At 45.3% G+C, this 20,358-nt stretch overlaps 1 protein-coding gene and 1 long non-coding RNA gene across 2 annotated transcripts; both read left to right on the top strand.

Moving 5' to 3' along the window:
• Window positions 1-179: 179 nt before the first annotated feature.
• LOC144006813 (uncharacterized) lies at window positions 180-11,603 on the top strand. The gene is made up of 5 exons (XM_077505853.1): window positions 180-419; window positions 498-572; window positions 677-746; window positions 9,302-9,381; window positions 10,842-11,603. Exons 1-5 carry the CDS (start codon window positions 180-182, stop codon window positions 11,592-11,594), a joined length of 1,218 nt encoding a protein of 405 aa, XP_077361979.1. The 3' UTR covers window positions 11,595-11,603.
• A 2,921-nt stretch (window positions 11,604-14,524) lies between these two features.
• On the top strand, window positions 14,525-16,228 carry LOC144006797 (uncharacterized). The gene is made up of 3 exons (XR_013279946.1): window positions 14,525-15,012; window positions 15,716-15,959; window positions 16,060-16,228. It is a non-coding gene; the product is annotated as an uncharacterized LOC144006797 (long non-coding RNA).
• The last annotated feature ends 4,130 nt before the right edge of the window (window positions 16,229-20,358 follow it).

The following is a 20,358-nucleotide window of genomic DNA, read 5'->3' as shown; positions in this document are numbered from 1 at the left end:
ATAATAATAATTTGACTCATAAAACTGTAGTTACCGTTCTTCTATTTGGTCCCTCTCGACTGCTTAACAGCACGGAACGCCAAATACCAGCCCTGGAAAATGAACCTCTCAGAGGGGCCTCCGAAGGACCGAGAACCACATCCAGTGGATGAGGAGAGGTGACGTTCAAGGTGTAGAATATGGAGAACGCGCAAGGCGACGACCAGGAAGTGTGCACAGTCAACTGGCTGCTATCTTCGTGCGAGAGAGGAGGCGGCAACCAGCCTCGTCACCAACGGAACAAAACGAAGCTCCGCCCAATGAGGGGAGCAGACTTCGTGTGGGAGAGTAGGCTGCGCCTCGCCTCTTCATCAGCGGAACAAAACAAAGCTCCACGCATGGGGCACGACAGAAGTTACGTGGAGAGTGGCAGACTTCGTGTGGCTAAAAATGACTGCACCTAGCCTCTTCATCAAAGGAACAAAACAAAACAAACCAATGCCCCTTTCCTTCACTAGCAAGTTCTCTTCAACACAGTAAAAGGCAACAACGGTAGCGAAAGCATCGGTTACGATACCGCAAGCCAGAAGAGGGTCGAGACATAACACCCCCTCATCCATGAGGCGCCGAAATTCTGATGAAAAGAGAAGGAAGCTCCCGCGTCCATCAAAAATGAAATTACACATCGCCGTCACAGCCAAGAGGGGCGAACACCCACATCCCCGATCGACAAGGTCACAGGCCACCAGCGACGGCCAAGAACAACGGTGAGTGAACCGCGCGAGAAGATCCAAGAGACTGTGTTCCGGTTCCCTTCCCATCTTGTACATGGGGATGATGTCAAGCGGAACTACGGACTACGTTCGGGTCTGCACAGCCCTACCGACCACCATTGGCGTACCCCACAGAATCCTTTGTATTTATTTATTTTTTCTAACAAGAGCTTTTGACTTGAAACTTGAGACATAGTCTCATTGTATTCTTCAATCAAAGATAACAGGAGACAACAAGTCTCCTGAAGCAACATTTCATTATTCTTAAAAAGCAACTGATGTATTTTCCCCCCTAAACCAGAATAGTTATTTAACTATTTTGCATTTACTTGCATTGTCCTTTTATCTCCAAAGTACAAAGTTCAGTGCCCTGCGATTGGTTGGCAACCAGTCCAGGGTGTCCCCCGCCTACTGCCCAGAGCCAGCTGAGATAGGCGCCAGCAGCCCCCGCGACCCTTGTGAGGAATAAGCGGTCAAGAAAATGGATGGATGGGTACAAAGTTCACAGGGCAAGTTGGACTGAACTTTCTAATTCTACTTTCAAGAAATGTTTATTTGGAGAGTTCATGATCCTGTAGATTATGTACCTAGTCATCATTTACCGCTTTAAATTAGTGACACGCTCTGAAGATGATACGGTGCGCAGGAGAAATATTTCCTTCACATTTCTGGTGAAGTTTCTTCTCTGTCAGACTAAACTATGAATAAGGTGACGCTTCAATTAACCACAGATTCGATATCTCCTGTGAGCCTCTCAAATGTAAACACACAAATGAATGCCTGTAAAAGGACTTCACAGGAGTTTTACAGCAGGATTGGACATGATATGGTTGGAATACTGACAGTTCTCTTGCTCTCCCAAGCCACTTTGTAAAACACGCTTCTCTGACATGGCAAATATCATCCATGTTCTTTCAGTCTGCCAACAGCTGTCAAACAGCAAACCTCAGGGACTCTCTCATAAATATTGCATCGGCTCAGTTTACATGATTGGATGCGGCCATCATGTATGCACAGCCAAGCCATTAGTGAATTTAGCTGAAAAATAACTGTAACTGCCTTACTCAGTTTAAAGTAGTCCCTTGAGATATGAGTGACCAGATTTAAGATTTTTTTTTAAAATTGGGCTGTCATTCATATAGAGTTATCAGTCACCTCCAAATGGCAAGGTCAATTATTGTGTCTTTGTTGTATACTGAAGACATTTGAGTTTCAGATCAAAAGATGAATATGAGACAAAAGTTCATGGTATTTAATTACATCTAGGTGTGTTAAAAAAAAAAAATCAGGATGGAGCATTCTATGTTTGCAATAACTGCATCAACCTTGCGACCCACTGACTTCACCAGACTATTGCATTCTTTATTTGAATTTTGAAATGCTTTTACAGGCCTTCACTACAGCCTCTTTCAGTTCTTGTTTGTTTCTGGGGGTTTCTCCCTTCAGTCTCCCGTTGAGGAGGTAAAATATGCTCTATTTATTGGGTTTTATTCGCCCGGTGATTGCCAAACCTCCATTTTTCCCCCCCTCTGATTTCTTGTGTTTGCTGTGTGTTTTGGGTCATGATATTGTTGTGGGAATGTTGAAAGGGTTCGAACCCAGCTTGGACAACTCATTACTTTTGATGTCATTTGTCATTATTAAAGATGCACGATGCAAGATTAGACTCAAATTTGAGTGTTAAAATCACCATAATTTTCACCCGCACGTTTTAAGAATTAAGCAGATAAATATAGGAGCAGCGTTCGTCAGGTGGAGAGAGCTAAGAGCTATCCTGGGGATGAAATGGGACCCACAGCTTGCTGACTTTTTGCTAAAAAGGTAAGACTTTGTAACGTAAATACTGTAACAAATTAAGTGGTTGTGTGTTCTGGGGTTGCCATTTAGGTTAAGCACTAGGATGTCTAACTGTTCGTGAACACAACACGTCTCGCAGCATGGAGGGGGGAGACGTTCAGTTTGTTTTGTGTGGCTGTTCTTTCTGTTGTTTTCGGACTGCTAGCCTAGAGAGTTTGTGCTCTGTTATCTGGCGGTTCTTTCACAAAAAGAATAAACGGGTGACATCCCAACCTACATTGCTGGTGGCGTTATTGTGAAACGTTACACTGGTGTCAGAAGAAAACTAGTGGAAGACGGGGGGAGCAGGTGTTCGCTGGGTGACGCGACGGAGGAGTTATGCAGCCAACCGTCCGCACGAAGATTAAGTTGGAGGGTGAGGAGGGCCACGGTCATGCCGCCGCAGCGGGGTGAGTTTTGCGGCCCACCGGCCGCCCAATGATCAAGTTGGAGAGGGAGGAGGACTTCAGCCATGTCGCCGCAGCGGCTGCTGGAGCGGCCTGGGGCTCGCTGTTGCAAAGGGAGCGGGTGACAGAGATGGCTTCTAATATGGCTACAGAGGCAGGCTTCGGCCAGGCTCGCCAACTCGAGGAGGGGTACGGCTCAAGTACTGTGGCAGCCGGGACAGTTAACGGGGGACCACACGGTGGATTGGGGGTTCCCCCGATGAAGACCCCGAGGTATGATGGGAGGCTTTTCATGCCCAGTTTGAACTTCTTGCTCGGGCTGGCGGGTGGTCTACCGAAGTGAAAGCCCTCCAACTGGCGATGTGCCTGTCGGGGGATGCTCTATCAAGTCTGCTACTTCTGTGCCCTGAGGATAGGAGCGACTATGATGCTTTGGTGGGGGCCCTGAAAAGGCGTTTCGAACTTTGCTCCACAGCCGGTCTACTCCGGTCGGAACTGTGCAGCCGACAAAGGCGTCCTGGGGAGTCAAAAAGAGACCTTGCCAATGACATTGAAGGGCTGGTTCACCGCGCCTATGGTCATATGCCTCCTGCCATGCAAGGTGAACTGGCTCGGGACCATTTCCTCCAAGCACTGAAACCAGGCGATCTGCGGGTCCAGACAATGCTGGCTCAACCCAGGTCCCTTATGGAGGCCGTGGAACTTGCTTCAGAGAGGGAGTTGCTGCGTGTTAAACCCCCGGGGCAGTTTTTGGATGATTCACCGAGGGTGAGGGCTGCAAGCGGAGCTCCATTGGACACGGCTACACCTGCCTGGGCGGAAGAGCTGACTCAGCTGGTTCGGGCAGCTTCACTGCGAGAAGGACAGTCCAGGCCACGTCTAAGGACCTGCTGGGGCTGCGGCCAGCCAGGGCATCTGCTCCGTGAGTGCCCCCAGTCACCATCAAACCAGGGAAAAGACCCGGGGACCGCATAGTCGGGGCGATGCGGATCCCTGGGATGGTGCCCCTATCTAGTGCAAGTGCTACTCTACGATAGGGGGCCATCATGGCCGGCTAGTGGTGACAGCGGCCGGGTGGAGTAGCTGGTGGTGCTGGGTCGGACTTGGGTGGAGGACTGCTGGTACACCATGATGAATGTGGGAGGGGTATGCTGTTCTGCACTAGTGGACACAGGTTCGTCTGCGACTCTTGTGAGACCTGATGTTGTGGAGCAGGGAACAGTTATTTTACCCACTACTGTGAAATTGCAGACTGTCACTGGTGAGCGGGCACCTATGGTGGGAGAAGCAGTGTGGGTTGCAGATCTGGGGGACTGTATACTGGGACTCAATATCCTCAAGACACTGGGCTGCATATTTGACACAAAAAAAGGAACACTTACTTTTCCCGATGGGTACACTGTTCAGATGTCTAAGCGACCGTCAGCGCAAAATTGTCCATCATCAGCCCATTCCGTTACAATACTGCCAGCTGTGTCAGCTGCCTGCACCGTCGCTGGTTCCGTTCCGCCCGACAGTTCATGTGCATCTGATTCTACTACTGAAATTTTGGATTTTCCCCTTAGTCCTGCATCCCCGACCACGACGCCCTCCTCAGCCACCACGAGAGCTAAGTGTGGAGAGCGGATCGCGGCAGTGAAGGAGGTTTGGGGAAGGAACCGAGATGGACTGACTCATGATGAACAGGGTCTTTTGTAGCGCCTCCTACTGGAGTTTAAAGACTGTTTTTCGCTGTTGGAAGAGGATGTGGGCCGTACAGCTCTCATAGAACACCACATCGAAACAGGAGAGGCGCCGCCCATTAGAATGAGACCTTGGCGTCTTCCTTTGGCCAAGCAGGCAGCGGCGGACAAGGCCTTATTGGCGATGCAGAGGGCGGGACTCATTGAGCCTTCCAGCAGTTCTTGGGCTTCTCCGGTCGTCATGGTTCCCAAAAAGTCACAAGCTGATCCCCGGTTTTGCGTGGATTTCAGACCCCTCAACAAGGTCACCAAAAAGAATGCCTATCCCCTTCCGTGTATTGACGAGACCCTAGACACAGTGGCGGGGTCGTCATGGTTCTCGTCTCTGGACCTCCGCAGTGCGTACTGGCAGGTCCCGCTTGCCTCAGATTGTCGGCTCTCGGGTCAGGCCTGGAGCCGGAAGGCTGGCCGCAGCGTCACCTGTTTCAGCACCTGCTGGCAGGCTGGTGCCCCAGGTCCCCTTTTGCGTTGTGTGTTGGAAATCAGATGCGAGTCAGGAGAAAAAGAATAGGCGGGAATCCAAAGTCAAGCTGAACAAAAAGCGGCTTTATTGGCAAAAGCACAATGAGACCATTCAATTTGCGCAAATGGAAAAAATCTGATCTTCTCATGAAATGCAACAGTTTATAAAGCTTCGCCCATGGTGCAACCTCCTTTCCCGATTGGCTATCAAACTTGTCTGCCCACTTCACGCTTAGATCTTATTGGCACGGGAAAGCCTCGGCCAAACCCACTTATTATGAGATGCAAATTATTGAATGCTAATGGTATCTGCTTTTGACCACTAGGGGGTAGTGCGAGCTTAGTTTTGTGACTTCTACTGGTATCCAATTGTTATAAAGTGGCCCGCAGATCATACGTCTCCCCCCCCATTCTTGAGACCAGAAGTAGTAACAAGTTTTACTGGTATCAAAAGAACTTATTCGTTCATAAAAATAAGGTGACCTATCATTTACATTGAAAAGAACTTATTCGTTCATAAAATTAAGGTGATCTATCATTTACATTGTATAATCTAATAATTTTGCTAAACTAACCTTTTGCAGACACCCAAAAATAGTGAGAGCCTTGTCCTAAGCATCGTCCCTCAGCTAACAATAACGGGACCCTTGTCCTGAGTCACTTGACTGCCATTTGACAATTTGTAAAATAATGAGATCCTTGTTCTGAGCTTCTCCTATGATTGTCCACTAGAAGTCATAAAGTAATTAAGATTCTCGCTCTGACCTTTTTCCCCGTCATGCTTGTAAGCTTTTCAGGATATCCCTTGTTCGTTAGCCCTTAAGCGTGAAGGAGCAGTTTTCAACCTTGACCCTAGTGGACATGTGATTTCGAAGGAGCAGTTTTTTCAACAGTTTAACCATAGTGAACATGTGATTTCTGGTATTTTCAGCTGGCACCTTAAAGTTACAAAATTAAGTAAAATGATTAATTGGTAACAAATACATGATTCCCTTTGTGACAAGTCAGGATACATACTGGCATTCAATTCCCTTAGGCTATTTAAACACAAGTAGCAATCATAAAGTTGTTTAGCATGAAAAGGATTTCACTTGAACATTTGGCCTAGAATAGGTCAATAGTTCAAGAGACAGCACCAAAAATCAGATCCCACAAGATGCTAAACCAAAGACTGCATTGATAACGAATGGGGGCTTGTGGCAGTTTCGGCCTTTGTAATACCCCGGCCACGTTTGAGAGGCTAATGGACAAGGTGCTTGCTGGTATTCCGCGTCAAGAGTGTGTTGTATATTTGGACAACATCCTTGTGCACGACGCTTCATTTGAGTCAGCCTTCAGTTCCCTCGGGAAGGTGTTGGAGAGGGTGGCACCAGCAGGCTTGAAATTACACCCTCAGAAGTGTCACTTCATGAGACGAGAGGTCTCATTCCTGGGCCATAGAGTTGGGTTTGGTGGGGTCAGCACATTGAACGAAAAAGTCGAGGCTGTCAAAAACTGGCCAACCCCCAGTACTGAGCTGAAGAGTTTCCTTGGACCTTCCTCATATTACCGATGATTTGTGAAAGGGTTCTCATGCATTGCTGCACCCTTGTTCTGACTGCTGCAGAAAGGGGAAGCCTTTGTGTGGACAGGGGAGTGCCATGCGGCCTTTACCGCACTGAAGAGAGCCCTCACTGAAGCCCCGGTTTTGGCCCCACCTGACCTCGGCCTGCTCTTTATGCTCGACACAGACGCCAGCAGCATTGGCTCGGGGGCGGTGCTGTCACAGATGACACCAGAGGGAGTGAGAGTGGTGGCATACCACAGTAAGGTTTTCAGTGCTGCTGAACGTCGCTACTGTGTTACCAGGTGGAGCTGCTCGCGGTGATCAGTGCCATCCGTCACTTCAAATACAAGCAGGCAAGCAGGAGGAGGACGGCGACATCAGCCCTGTGCGGGTTTGGGTGGAAAGAAAGTGCAGACCCTCATGGCAGGAGGTCGGTATGTGTTCTCGTGCCACAAAGGGACTTTGGTCGATGTTTGACACCCTGCGGCTGCAAGATGGGGTCTTGCACAGAGGATGGAAGGAATCAGCTACTGGAGAAACTCGGTGGCAGTTGGTGGTGCCGAAATTTCTACGTGCTTCGGGCAGTGCATGGCGGCCTAGGATCAGGGCATTTCGGGGTTGGCAAGACCCTCCGCCGACTCCGTCAAGGATTCTACTGGGGCCAACATAGGCGGGATGTGGAGGATCACTGCCGCCGGTGTGACAGCTGTACCGCTAAGAAGGGTCCTACTAACAGATCTATTGCACAACTCCAGCAATGTCCAGTAGGGGCCCCCATGGAGAGGGTGGGGATTGATGTACTTGGCCCATTTCCCCGCTCGGAGAGTGGGAACCGCTCCATCCTTACTGCCATGGACTAATTTACTAAGTGGCCTGAGGCATACTGCTTACCTGACCAAGAAGCGGAAACCATAGCAGACACATTGGTGTGTGTGTGTGTGTGTGGGGGGGGGGGTGTTCAGTAGGTGTGGGACAGCTGAAGTGATCCACACAGACCAGGGCAGGAACTTGACGCGCTTGTTTGCAGCTATGTGTGAAAAATTAGGCTCCCACAAGACCCGCACCACCCCACTTCATCCTCAGAGTGATAGGCTAGTCGAGAGTTTTAATCGCACACTGTCTCAACAGTTGGCAATTGTGACAGCGAGGCATCAAAAACACTGGGATAGCCATGTTCCGCTCGTGTTAATGGCTTGCCGTTCCGCGGTACAAGACTCCACATCCTGCTCGCCAGCCCTTCTCATGCTTGGCAGAGAGATCCGAACGCCTGCTGAAATGATGGTGGGCCGGCCACCTGACGCTGCTGAGGACCCTCCGGGACCAGAGTATGTCAGGAAACTTCAAGATCGTCTTGAGTCTGCTCATGAGTTCGCCAGGGCCAGGCTAATGGGGGCAGGCGCAAAACAGAATAGGTGCTATGATGTACAGTCCAAGGGACGCCACTTCAGTGCGGGGGAGTTGGTCTGGGTGGACAGCCCTCAAAGGAAGAAGGGCAGGTGCCCGAAGCTGGACAGCGACTGGGTGGGTCCCTGCAAGGTCCTGGAGAGAGTGGGGGGAAGTCGTGTATCGGGTTCAACTGCCACCGAGAGGAAGGAAAGTGGTACTGCATCGAGATCGACTGGGATCCTACTATGGGTCTGCTACTCCCTTGGAGCCGGGCTCACAGACGGATGGAGGATCAAGTGGTCAGACCATTTTGTTCCAAGATGGACTGTCTGGCCTTGACACTGTGCCTGACACAGGGCCAGTCATTACAGGTCAAGGACGGCCCCGCAGAAACCGTGGACCCCCTAAACATTTGAGGGACTTTGTTTGCTTCCTCGGGGACGGGGAACTTTGAAAGGGGCTGGGTAGTGTAACGAACTAAGTGGTTGTGTGTTCTGGGGTTGCCATTTAGGTTAAGCACTAGGATGTCTGACTGTTCGTGAACACAACACATGTTTCGCAGCAGGGAGGGGGGAGACGTTCAGTTTGTATTGTGTGGCTGTTCTTTCTGTTGTTTTCGGACTGCTAGCCTCGAGAGTTTGTGCTCTGTTATTTGGCGTCGGCCATTGCCAAAAGTGGCGGTTCTTTCACGAAAAGAATAAACGGGTGACATCCCAACCTACATTGCTGGTGGCGTTATTGTGAAACGTTACAATACAATAGGGTCTATTTATGATTAGCAGTGCAGAATAAAACTACCACACGGTCGCTTACTAATGTCTCCGCACTTGGGCATATTAGCAAGTTAGCAACGCACTGCTATCCTCAATGTCATCGGATTCACGGGATGCACTATTTACGTTTGGAAGGTTGTAATTACGTAAGCTTTTGTCACTCAAAATGACTTTCACATACAAACTAACTTGAAGATTAATAAGTTTCTTACCTCTGTAGACATTATTAAGCCTATGAAAAAGGCGTTGTGCTCTGTGTTTACGTTTGTTCGATTAACTTGGAGGTTTGCTCCTGCCCGAAAAGTCGCGCACGCTCCCGGCCGTGTGCACGTCGCTGGGGTCCATTCCACGTTTCGCCAGAGGGGTCGCTAATGTGCAAAAACTCTGAATCTCGCAGAGACAAGTGCTTTGTCCAGTAACCAGGAGGTCGCCTGGAGGCTGAGGGTTGACGGGAAGCCGAGGAGTGAAGACATCTCGGTGAGTAGGAAACTCACACACTCATGACGAATGAGTGAAATGTGCGTCTAAGGTGACTGTGGCAGAAGAAAACCTTGAGAATACTAGTCCCTGTCACAGAGTACTCCATAAAACTGAGAAAGGGCGACGGTGTCCTGTGTATGCTTAAACTCCGTGAAACATGTGCATGTGTAAAAGTGTGAGTGGAGGTTCACTACTTCGTTTGAACAGGAAATTAAATTGACAACTGTCAGAGGAAGCAGAGGCAAGAATTCTCCGCCACTTGTGGTAGAAGCTTTGAGAATGACCTCAGACAGAAAGTAATTGTCACCCTGTTCAGGGAAAAGTCAGTACAGTTAACCACTGACTCCAACATCGGAAAGACAAACAGCAAAAATTGAAACAAAGGATCCAAAACAAAAATTAACGTTGTAAGGATTGGAAGGATATAGAAAAAATAGATCCATCTAAAACACAGCATTTAATATATGATATAATATATATAATATAATATATAATAACAGTAACAACCAGACTTTAAGTGCAATTTCTGGAAAAAAATGCGTGGGAATGCTGAAAGCTGAATACCGTAAGTAATGTGGAATCATACGACGTATATCCCAGGAGGGGTTAATTTTTTAAGCTAGTTGAAATTTCAACAGTATAAATAAAGTATTATATGGGAGTTAAGCGGCAAAAAAGTGTTGAGAATAAAATTCACAATAACATGTAGGAATGCTTCAGCATTCCCACAATAATAATAATTCACTTAAGGTGGCACGGTGGTTGACTGGTTAGCACGTCCGCCTCGCAGTACTGAGGACGCAAGATCGAGTCCGAGCTCCAGCCTGCCTCGGTGGAGTTTACATGTTCTCCCCGTGCCTGCGTGGGTCTTCTCCGGGTACTCCGGTCTCCTCCCACATTCCAAAGACACGCATGGCAGGTTATTTGGGCGCTCTAAATTGTCCCTAGGTGTGTGTGTGTGTGAGTGGTTGTTCGTCTCTGTGTGCCCTGTAATTGGCTATAGCAACCAGTTCAGGGTGTACCCCGCCTACTGCCCAAAGCTGGCTGGAATAGGCTCCAGCACCTCCGCGACCCTTGTGAGGAATAAGCGGTTAAGAAAATGGATGGATGGATAATTCACTTAGAATATGAAATAAAGAATAAAATTGTCATGTTTCGGTTTTGTTTGGGTTGGGTTTTTTTTATTTTGGTGAGTGTTGGTTGTCTGGTGTTCCTGTCTTTTTTCCCCAGTCTCGTTATGGTTAACCTTGTCCACCTGTTTGTGTCTTCCCTTCCTGGTGTGTGTCGCTGATTGGTTCCCCCTCCCTGCTGTGTCTCCCAGGTGTGTCCTGTTAGTGTCTCATTAGTGTTGGTATAAGGGAGTGGTGTTTGTTTCACGCGGGTGTGGGAGCATTGAATGTTTGCATGTTGCATGTTGCATGTTGCATGTTGTCTCACAGTGTTGTCTTTTTGCCAAGTCTGCCAAGTACTCCACGCCACGTCTTCCAAGTCTTCCACGCCACGTCTTCCAAGTCTTCCACGCCACGCCACGCCAAGTCTGCCACGCCAAGTCTCTGCATCACGCCACGCCAAGTCTCTGCATCACGCCACGCCAAGTCTCTGCCTCACGCCACGCCAAGTCTCTGCATCACGCCACGGCAAGTCTTCCAAGTCATCCACGTCAAGCCAAGTCTTCCAAGTCATCCACGTCACGCCAAGTCTTCCAAGTCATCCACGTCACGCCAAGTCTTCCAAGTCATCCACGTCACGCCAAGTTTTCCAAGTCAGCCACGCCAAGTCTTCCAAGTCATCCACGTCACGCCAAGTCTTCCAAGTTATCCACGTCACGCCAAGTCTTCCAAGTCAGCCACGCCAAGTCTTCCAAGTCATCCACGTCACGCCAAGTCTTCCAAGTCATCCACGTCACGCCAAGTCTTCCAAGTCATCCACGTCACGCCAAGTCTTCCAAGTCATCCACGTCACGCCAAGTCTTCCAAGTCATCCACGTCACGCCAAGTCTTCCAAGTCAGCCACGTCACGCCAAGTCTTCCAAGTCAGCCACGCCAAGTCTTCCAAGTCATCCACGCCACGCCAAGTCTTCCAAGTCATCCACGCCAAGTCTCAGCTTCAGTCCACGCCAGGTTCATCATGCCTTATCTGCCCCCGTTCGTCATACCAGTTCGTCATGCCAAGTCTATCCACGTATCACACAGTCAATAAAGTCATTCTAGTTGCTGTCATTCCACTTCTCCCTGCCTGTTTATTCCGCCTCTAGGTCCATCCATTACACCCCCATCGTAACAAAAATGTAAGGAAGTTGTAAAAAAACAAAAAAAACAAAACAAAAACAAACAAACAAAAACAAAACAAGAAAAGTGATATTTGCGCTGGCACCAAAAGACAAGAAAAAGTTTGAGCCTTAAGAGCCTAGTGATATCAAGGCATAACTGTATTATGTGTAAAAGTGAAGTTTAACTATCAACAACACCACAAGTAGTGGTGTTGTTGATAGACAGATAAGAAGTGTATATTAGCAGCAGCTGAAAAATGCATTGTTGGATGGAATGAAACCTTAAAGGGATCCTTCACTTATTTAGCCCATTATAGCAATAAAAAGTTAATATTTTGTCTATAATTAATTTGATACTTTCATTATTTTTCACGTTCTTTGCACAACACACAAAACACACTTTGCAACTTGCTGTTGACTGAAAATGGCATCACAATGGTTCAGGTAACCAATGACAGCGCACCTGTTTTCTAGGTTTGGTCATGTGACATTCACAAGCTGATCTGTGATTGGTTATCTGAGCCCTTGTGATGTCATTTTCAGTTGACAGCAAGTTGCAAAATGTGTTTTTAAAGGTACTAATTGTACATAAAAAAAATAATGAAAATATCAAATTTATTATCGGCAAAATATTCATGTTTGACTGCCAAAAATGGTTAAATAAGTAAAGTATCCCTTTAAGAGGACACTGGGCTAGAAATTGCCCTCAAAAGTACAAATAGTTCAACATGATTAGAGGAGTCGTAGAAACACAGACAAACGGGAAAGGATGTCTGTGTTTGTGATGTATAGGTCTTAATATGATTTCCATGGAAAATTGACAATTCAAAGAACGAATGACTTGATTAAGAAATTGGGTTTAAAAAAAAAAAAAGTTATAAGGTTCAGCGGGGTTAGACAATTGGGGCGAGCACTTGATGCCTCTGCTTCCTCTTTTTCAATTTGACCCTGAGGAGGGTGTAAACAGCTGATAGGCGCACCTTCTGCCGTAATTATAACTTCGAAAAGACAAACAACTTGTAGATTAGTGCGCGTCTATCAGTTGTATGCAGCGCGCCGCGCAGTGATACAAACAGAAAAATAGTGTTAAAATAATGGAGTCTGACTTTTTTCTAGTGCAAGGTTTTGTGACACAAATATATCACTCTTTTGAACACAAATTGTTTTTAGAAGAAAAATGCTTTATTTGCGTGATCCCAGCCAACTTGCCGGACTACTTTCTTCTCGACCAAAACCGGACCAGAACTCGTGTCACGGAACTCTGTCAGGGCTAAGTCAGTGCTGATCGCACACCACTGGAGGTGCGGATGCAATACAGATTCGTGTCCAAAAATCCAAACTGACCCTTTAAGTTTAAATAAGCAGGTATGCAAGTTGTAACTTTGTTAGTTCTGCTTTGCTTTGAAGGTTTGACCATAGTGTGGTAATTTTATGTTTAGTATGCCCCCCATTGGCCAGGTATGGCTACTGCATTTAGTTGTGTGTACTTCCTGCTGGGTAAAGGCTTAACAGCAAGATGGCATGCCTCTCAGCTTGATAAGGTTTTTCAAGCATTATTGGCATTATTAGCATTATCAGTAGTATTATTTGACCATTATTTGGTCCTGGTTAATTAATTAATTGGTTCCTGACATCATCGCCTGACCAAACAATTGGTGAGTCAATGCATTGAAGCCCTGCTGGGACCTGCATTTTTCTTTAAATTAAGAACATTTGAAATCTGAGAAAAATGGCACAAACAACATTGTTTTCCTGTTTTATCTATATGTGGCTGGATGGATGTTTTGAGTAAAGAATGTGGTGATGGAACAAATAAAACTCACATCTATAGGCTCGATGTACATCACTGCACTGTACATTCACTGGGCCTTTGCAGTACTAAATTCTGCACATTAACTTTAACTACAAAGAAGCAGCAAGCGAAACTGACTACTTAACTAAAAAATTCATCTGTGCTGCTCCTGCTCCTTTACATCTTTTTCTGTGTGCGTGCGTGTGCGTGTGTGTATTAAACTGGGTCACAAGTGAGGGCGGGGAGGTCGCACAGCTGCAAGCCAACAGTTGATCCTGTCCCCGGAAACAGGATCGCCCTGGTCAGGTCAAGGAATTGTGGCACAAAAAAAAAAAAACGGTTCTGACCCCTGGGGAGAAGAAACACACTTCACAAAGAGGTTCATCTTCAAAAGCTAAGCCCCCATTAGGTGAACCGGCAAAAAAAGAAAAATAAACCCGTTTGACCTTTTTCTCAGAGTCAGAGTTTCCCCAGGTGTGAGGTTTAACCTATTTCACTGTTGTCTGACCGTTAGGTGCACCACACTTCAGATAAAGATCACCAGATAAAGAAGCTGGAAAGAAAAAAAAAATTTGAGGATCAAAACTTTATATACTTTGTAGCCACGCCTCTGTCACAATTTAATAGAATTAAAAACACACCGGCGGCACGGTAGTCGAGTGGTTAGCACGTCCGCTTCCCAGTTCTGAGGTCTCCGGTTCGAGTCCAGGCTCGGACCTTCCTGGGTGGAGTTTGCATGTTCTCCCCGTGCCCGCGTGGGTCTTCTCCGGGTACTCCGGTCTCCTCCCACATTCCAAAGACATGCATGGCAGGTTAATTGGGCGCTCCGAATTGTCCCTAGGTGTGCGTGTGAGTGTGGATGGTTGTTCGTCTCTGTGTGCCCTGCGATTGGTTGGCAACCAGTCCAGGGTGTCCCCCGCCTACTGCCCAGAGCCAGCTGAGATAGGCGCCAGCAGCCCCCGTGACCCTTGTGAGGAATAAGTGGTCAAGAAAGTGGATGGATGGATGGATAAAAACACACCAGTGAAGGAGCGGAAACATGTTGTGATGAATAGAACAGCATGAGCTTAAAGGTACACTCAGTATTATACAGTGGCATCTAGTGGTGAAATAATAAATCATTCGGAAAAAAAAAACAATTGTTTGTGTTAGTAGTATGTAAAAAGATATGTTGTATCGCATAAACGTACTTTTTTAAAATATAACGGTTAGTCTAGAAATCGCAAATTATCTTACATGTCCGCGCCTCGCCTGCTAGTGTCTGCCATGTTTCGCCGCCATCTTTCTGCTACGGGTGCCGTCAAAGACAAATTTCAGCGCTCCATTTCTTAACGCGTTTTTGGAACGCACTTCCGGTTTGTATGGCGACCGCATGTCCACGAAGAAGAAGAGTTTCCGGTCCCCGAAGAGAGCATTATCAAGCATCACACTTACTTTGGGAATTTATTTTATTTCAGCGCGACAAAACAAGAGTTTATATTGTAGCCGCATTTGCCAGATGGAGAGAAATGAGGAACAGACTAGGTTTGGGACGTGCCGGTGCCTTCGACTGCTTTCTACTTGACCGGTAAGTAAGAGTACATTTGTGTTTACGTTTTGAGAGCGAGAGAAAAAGTATACTCCGTACTAATTAATACGATGTTCGTACCTTTGTTTTACGATCACTGTATCTGTTGATTAGCAACTCCGCACCACTCGAACGATTTCGTTATGTAGCTACTTGCTTTGAAAAAAAAAAAAGATTCCCGCTGGCACGTTATATTTAGAGTAAATGCGCAAGTTATTGTGTAATGTAATGTAACTGTGATTTCGGAGGTATATTTGCCCATAACTTCAATAGAGAATCTAAAGCATACTGTATTAGTGGAGGAGTTGAAAATTATTTTCGTTGTGGTTGGTGAAAATAGGGTTCTCGAAATTAATTTTCGGCAGGGAATAACTTTCTGGACTTAAATGCTGGCTGTACCGTAAGCACTGCTAGAGTCTGAACTCTCTCACTCAAGTGTGTACTGGTCCATTGTGTAATTGGGTGCACAAGAATTTACAGGCTGCCACGTTTTCCACGGAAATTCGACAAGCAAGCAGCCTTTGCATATTCTATGCAGTATGCAGTCAAGTTACTTTTATCTAGCTAATACAATGTTTTGGGCCCAAAAACTAAAGATCTTACCTCTATTTTGGGGGCTTTGTTGGAAAGTTGGTGACATATAGTAGTATCATCAATTATTCTATTTTATTTTATAATTGTGTTTTTGTTTGTGTCACACTAGATCAACAGCCAAACTTGAGGGGTTCCAGAACCATATTCTGATGTATACAAGCATTCATGCACCGTTTAAATACATCACCGACCTGCAAGAAAAAAAAATATCAAGGGGAGAGTCAGCAGCCATATTGGAATGCCCCGAATGAGGACACTTGAATGGAGGACCCCAGAAGGCTTCGGTGTTGTACCACCAGTATCTCCACCTACCATATCTGAGCTGCAACAAACTGAAGTCAGCCGACGTCTTGGTATGTCATTTACATATGGACGGCATTGCACACTACATGAACTTTTTGTGTGAAGCAATACGGAATGGTCACATGTACAAGCACCACTTGTTTTACACAGGACCTGCTGACCAGGTGTCTGAAGCCATGGAGTGACTCCTCCCTCACTTTCCTCAGCAAGCCTTTGAAGAATATGATATCATCGTTGGTGGGAACATGCCCTCACTCCATAACATGTACTTGTGCAGTCAAGGAGCATGTCAAACTTAATAAAACCAGCAAACATTGAAGTGACTTCATTTTTACTGCAGTCTGTTCACACAATCAATGGACAAGCCTTCCTTAATTTTGCCCCAATAACATCATAGAGTAGGCGAAAAGTAGTGTTACAGATCATACTGTGTTCGGGAGAGTTTGAGGAATGTTGCAATGTTAATGGGGGGCAATGTCAGCACACACACACACACACACACACACACAAAAAACCATCATGGTATTGAGTTAATCAGATATTTTAGCTGTGTACAACACATACCTGCTCTGTAACACTACTTTTGGCCCAAACCTGTATGTCTATTTTCCATATTTTGAAATGCACAGCGTATTGGTAAAATTCTGGAACAACTGCAATTCATGTAGCTCATTATATTCTAACAGCATTTTTTTTTTTTTTTAGTTAATATGTTCATTTCATGTAGACTTTTATTTTACTTTATTTTATTCATTCATTTTCATGTACTGTACCTTACATTCATTGGCCAATGAAGAATTCCTTGTCATTGCAAGCATTTATAATAATTCTCCAGGCTTTTGATGTTTTACATTTCTGGTCATGTAAAATAGTGTTAGGTTAGGTGTCGAATGAACACTGCATGTTGACGCCAAAGGAAATAGTATTTTTTTAGTTATTCAAAATGTACAAATTAACACACAACAACAATATACAAGTTATACAAACTACAACAACAAGTGTCAGACATGGACTAATTATATGCCAGGTAAAAAACCTTTGTATTGTCCTCAAGGATCTGGGAAAGTGTCACTTATTTGCTACAAGTCCACCAAGGTGCTGCAGTCTGGGATCCAGGTACAGGAAATCATGGTGGTGCTGATGTGGGATCCAGGTACAGGAAATCATGGTGGTGCTGATGTGGGATCCAGGTACAGGAAATCATGGTGGTGCTGATGTGTCAAAAAGTATTTCTTGGTGTCAGTCTATCAGCTGGACTTGGATATCTTCATGTTCCTCCATGGTCATTTCCTGTACGAGTCTCTGCAAGAAGGTAACAATTGTATGTCAGATGAGGTACCAAACAATGAACTGAAAGTCACTGAGCCAATGAAGTACATTATTACATGAGCAAGACTATTTGTGAAAGCCATGTAAATTCCTGCACATCGAAGTACAAGGAAGCTGTTGTATCTTCAATCAAAACTAATTAAGTTGCTTAGTGATATTTATTAGGTAAAATTGTTCAACATGGTGACAAATCGATATCTGAGTAAAGGGTTTCAAATGTTTTTGTAAGCAGCACTTTTCTGAGTGGTTAGTAGCAACAAGACACGGGGGGGTTACGAGTCTGAGTTGCAGATGTGTCGTTCAGTTAACACCATTATTTTTGCACGATATACTAAACATATCAGCAAACTATGTAATCTAAATACCACATATTCCAAGCAAAGGTATGTTTTGAGCCATTCACATGCATGCTCGAATGGAATTATTTTTCCATGGTGACATAATTGTACGTTACGAGGCACCGCGTTCTCTTCCTCGTCGTCTCTCTCGCCCCCTTTGAGATGGTCCACATGTCTATAAAACGTATAACATAACTGTGTGTTCTCTGTTGCATGGTTTAGTTACACTAACAAATATGAACATAGATAGCCATTATCATTAGCTGACGTACAGTATTTCCAAACAATGCCGACAAAAATATTAATTCTGAAATTAAATGACTAAATCACAATTATTAGGGATCTGTACAGTATGTCTAACAAATGCAATTCACTTACGTCATCACTCGAGGGAATACCAGAAGTTGTTTGCGTTCTGTTCCGGTGAAATTGGTGGTAGGCTGTTGAAGTAGGGTCTCTCTGGGACGCCGTAGTTCGTGTGCTTAAAATCATTGCATTATCTTGTTTGACCGATAGATGGCGGTCGTGAGCTACACACTGGGGCTTTAACTTGCCAGTTAGCAAAGACATGTCAATTTGAGATGAAAGATGTACAATACAAAAACATAAATGTATTATTTTATTGAAATGCTGTAATAGAAAACAAAATCTGTAGATTTGCACTAGTTAAATTGTGAAGCACTTGGTTCCACGATATACCTGAAAGTTGCTACAAGGCTCGACACTGCGGCCAATTCACCCGCAAATGCGGGCAGCTGTACGGCCTGTGCTGGTAAAATAAATAAATAAATAAATTCATCCAGTCGCACGGCGCGAGTGCATGTTTTAATGAGCGGTGCAACAGCTCTTTTTTTTTTTTAGCCGTGATCCGTATGCAATGCTGCATTCGAGGATGGTCGGAAGTAGAAATGTCACAATCAGGACAATATCGTGACATCGTGATGTTAAAACTGCCACAATATCGTCGTCGTCATGTTCACAATATTTAAAAGGAACACTTCTGTTTAAAGTCAGTTTGATTTCCATTTGTGCAGTTCTAGCACCCTCTAGTGGCTAGTTTTTTTTTAAGTGCAATTTAATTTTCATTAGGGATGTTTATATTAAAATCTATACTAATTGTCAGATAAAGGGGAACCTAATTTGCTTGTGAAGTGATCAATGTGTGCTTGCATTAGCAAGTAAGCGCCTCAATATTGTTATTAGAGATTGTAGGTGGTTTATATGCATTGCTGTTATGTACAAAAGCACAATATTGTGCTTGTTTTAGTATGAGCTCTTTTTTGTTTTTTTTGACTACAATATTGTGATCTTTTTTAAATATCACCAATGCCCCCACAATATCGTTATAATTATCGTATAGTGACCTTCATATCTTAATATCTATGGCAATCTAATGGCAAGTGTGTGCTGACTCCTATTTTGACATGATTTTGAATGTGACTGGTTAATATATCATATCTTAATATAACCTTAATATTGTATCGTGATGTTTGGATATCGTTACATCCCTGGTCGGAAGTTGGATATATCAGAGTTGTTTTTTCTAGTTCCAACCAGAAAGCGTTCGAGGCAGCATCCATCCATCCATCCATCCATCCATCCATCCATTTTCTTGACCGCTTATTCCTCACAAGGGTCGCGGAGGGTGCTGGCGCCTATCTCAGCTGGCTCTGGGCAGTAGGCGGGGGACACCCTGGACTGGTTGCCAGCCAATCGCAGGGCACACAGAGACGAACAACCATTCACACTCACAAGCACACCTAGGGACAATTCGGAGCACCCAATTAACCTGCCATGCATGTCTTTGGAATGTGGGAGGAAACCAGAGTACCCGGAAAAGACCCACGCAGGCACGGAGAGAACATGCAAACTCCACCCAGGAAGGCCGGAGCCTGGACTCGAACCGGAGTCCTCAGAACTGGGAGGTGGACGTGCTCCCACTCGACCACCCGTTCGAGGCAAAAGTAAGCAACCAAAATGGTGGATAGTGGTGAATTTTTTTTTTTTTTGCTGTGTTCATGTGGTATCGTAATTATGGTAAATAGCACATGTCGAGTAGAAAATTGCACGTGAACGCCCCCTCATGTCGTATTTTCTACTGGAGAAATGGGAATTTATTTTGATACCCGAGTTTCCGAGTTGAGTGAACTTTTCAAGTTTCAACATGGCGAAGAGCGCACAAGGATTTGTGAATGGCAAGAAATATTAACACTTATGAGGGCGTTAACGTCCGGTAGCACATCAGGCTGTTTCAGAATCATACACAATTTTGCTATAACAACAAAATGACATGAACAGAACTCGGTCGTAATTAGGAGTTTCCGAGTGGTAACGTCCTTCTTTCCCATAGCACGTGAAGGCAGAAAAAACTCATTTTTGACCTCCAGCAATCTTAACTTCTCGTAATTTTGCTTCATTGATTGTTTTTATCTTAAATCTTAAAGCCGCAGTGTGTAGCTCACGACCGCCATCTATCGGTCAAACAAGATAATGCAATGATTTTAAGCACACGAACTACGGCGTCCCAGAGAGACCCTACTTCAACAGCCTACCACCAATTTCACCGGAACAGAACGCAAACAACTTCTGGTATTCCCTCGAGTGATGATGTAAGTGAATTGCATTTGTTAAGACATACTGTACAGATCCCTAATATTTGTGATTTAGTAATTTAATTTCAGAATTAATATTTTTGTCGCCATTGTTAGGAAATACTGTACGTCAGCTAATGATAATGGCTATCTATGTTCATATTTGTTAGTGCAACTAAACCATGCAACAG

Source organism: Festucalex cinctus, chromosome 18 (assembly GCF_051991245.1).
Source record: "Festucalex cinctus isolate MCC-2025b chromosome 18, RoL_Fcin_1.0, whole genome shotgun sequence".
Classification (NCBI taxonomy): Eukaryota; Metazoa; Chordata; class Actinopteri; order Syngnathiformes; family Syngnathidae; genus Festucalex; species Festucalex cinctus.
The sequence above is the reverse complement of the archived record's forward strand: the minus strand, read 5'-3'. Positions and strand labels throughout refer to the sequence as shown.

Bases quoted from the DNA above. Each gene is read 5' to 3' on its own strand.
- LOC144006813 (XM_077505853.1), top strand. From the start codon at position 180: ATGGAGAACGCGCAAGGCGACGACCAGGAAGTGTGCACAGTCAACTGG. The intron at 573-676 runs GTCGAGACATAA...TCGCCGTCACAG, and splicing joins ATACCGCAAGCCAGAAGAGG to CCAAGAGGGGCGAACACCCA. The intron at 747-9,301 runs GTGAGTGAACCG...TGAATCTCGCAG, and splicing joins AGCGACGGCCAAGAACAACG to AGACAAGTGCTTTGTCCAGT.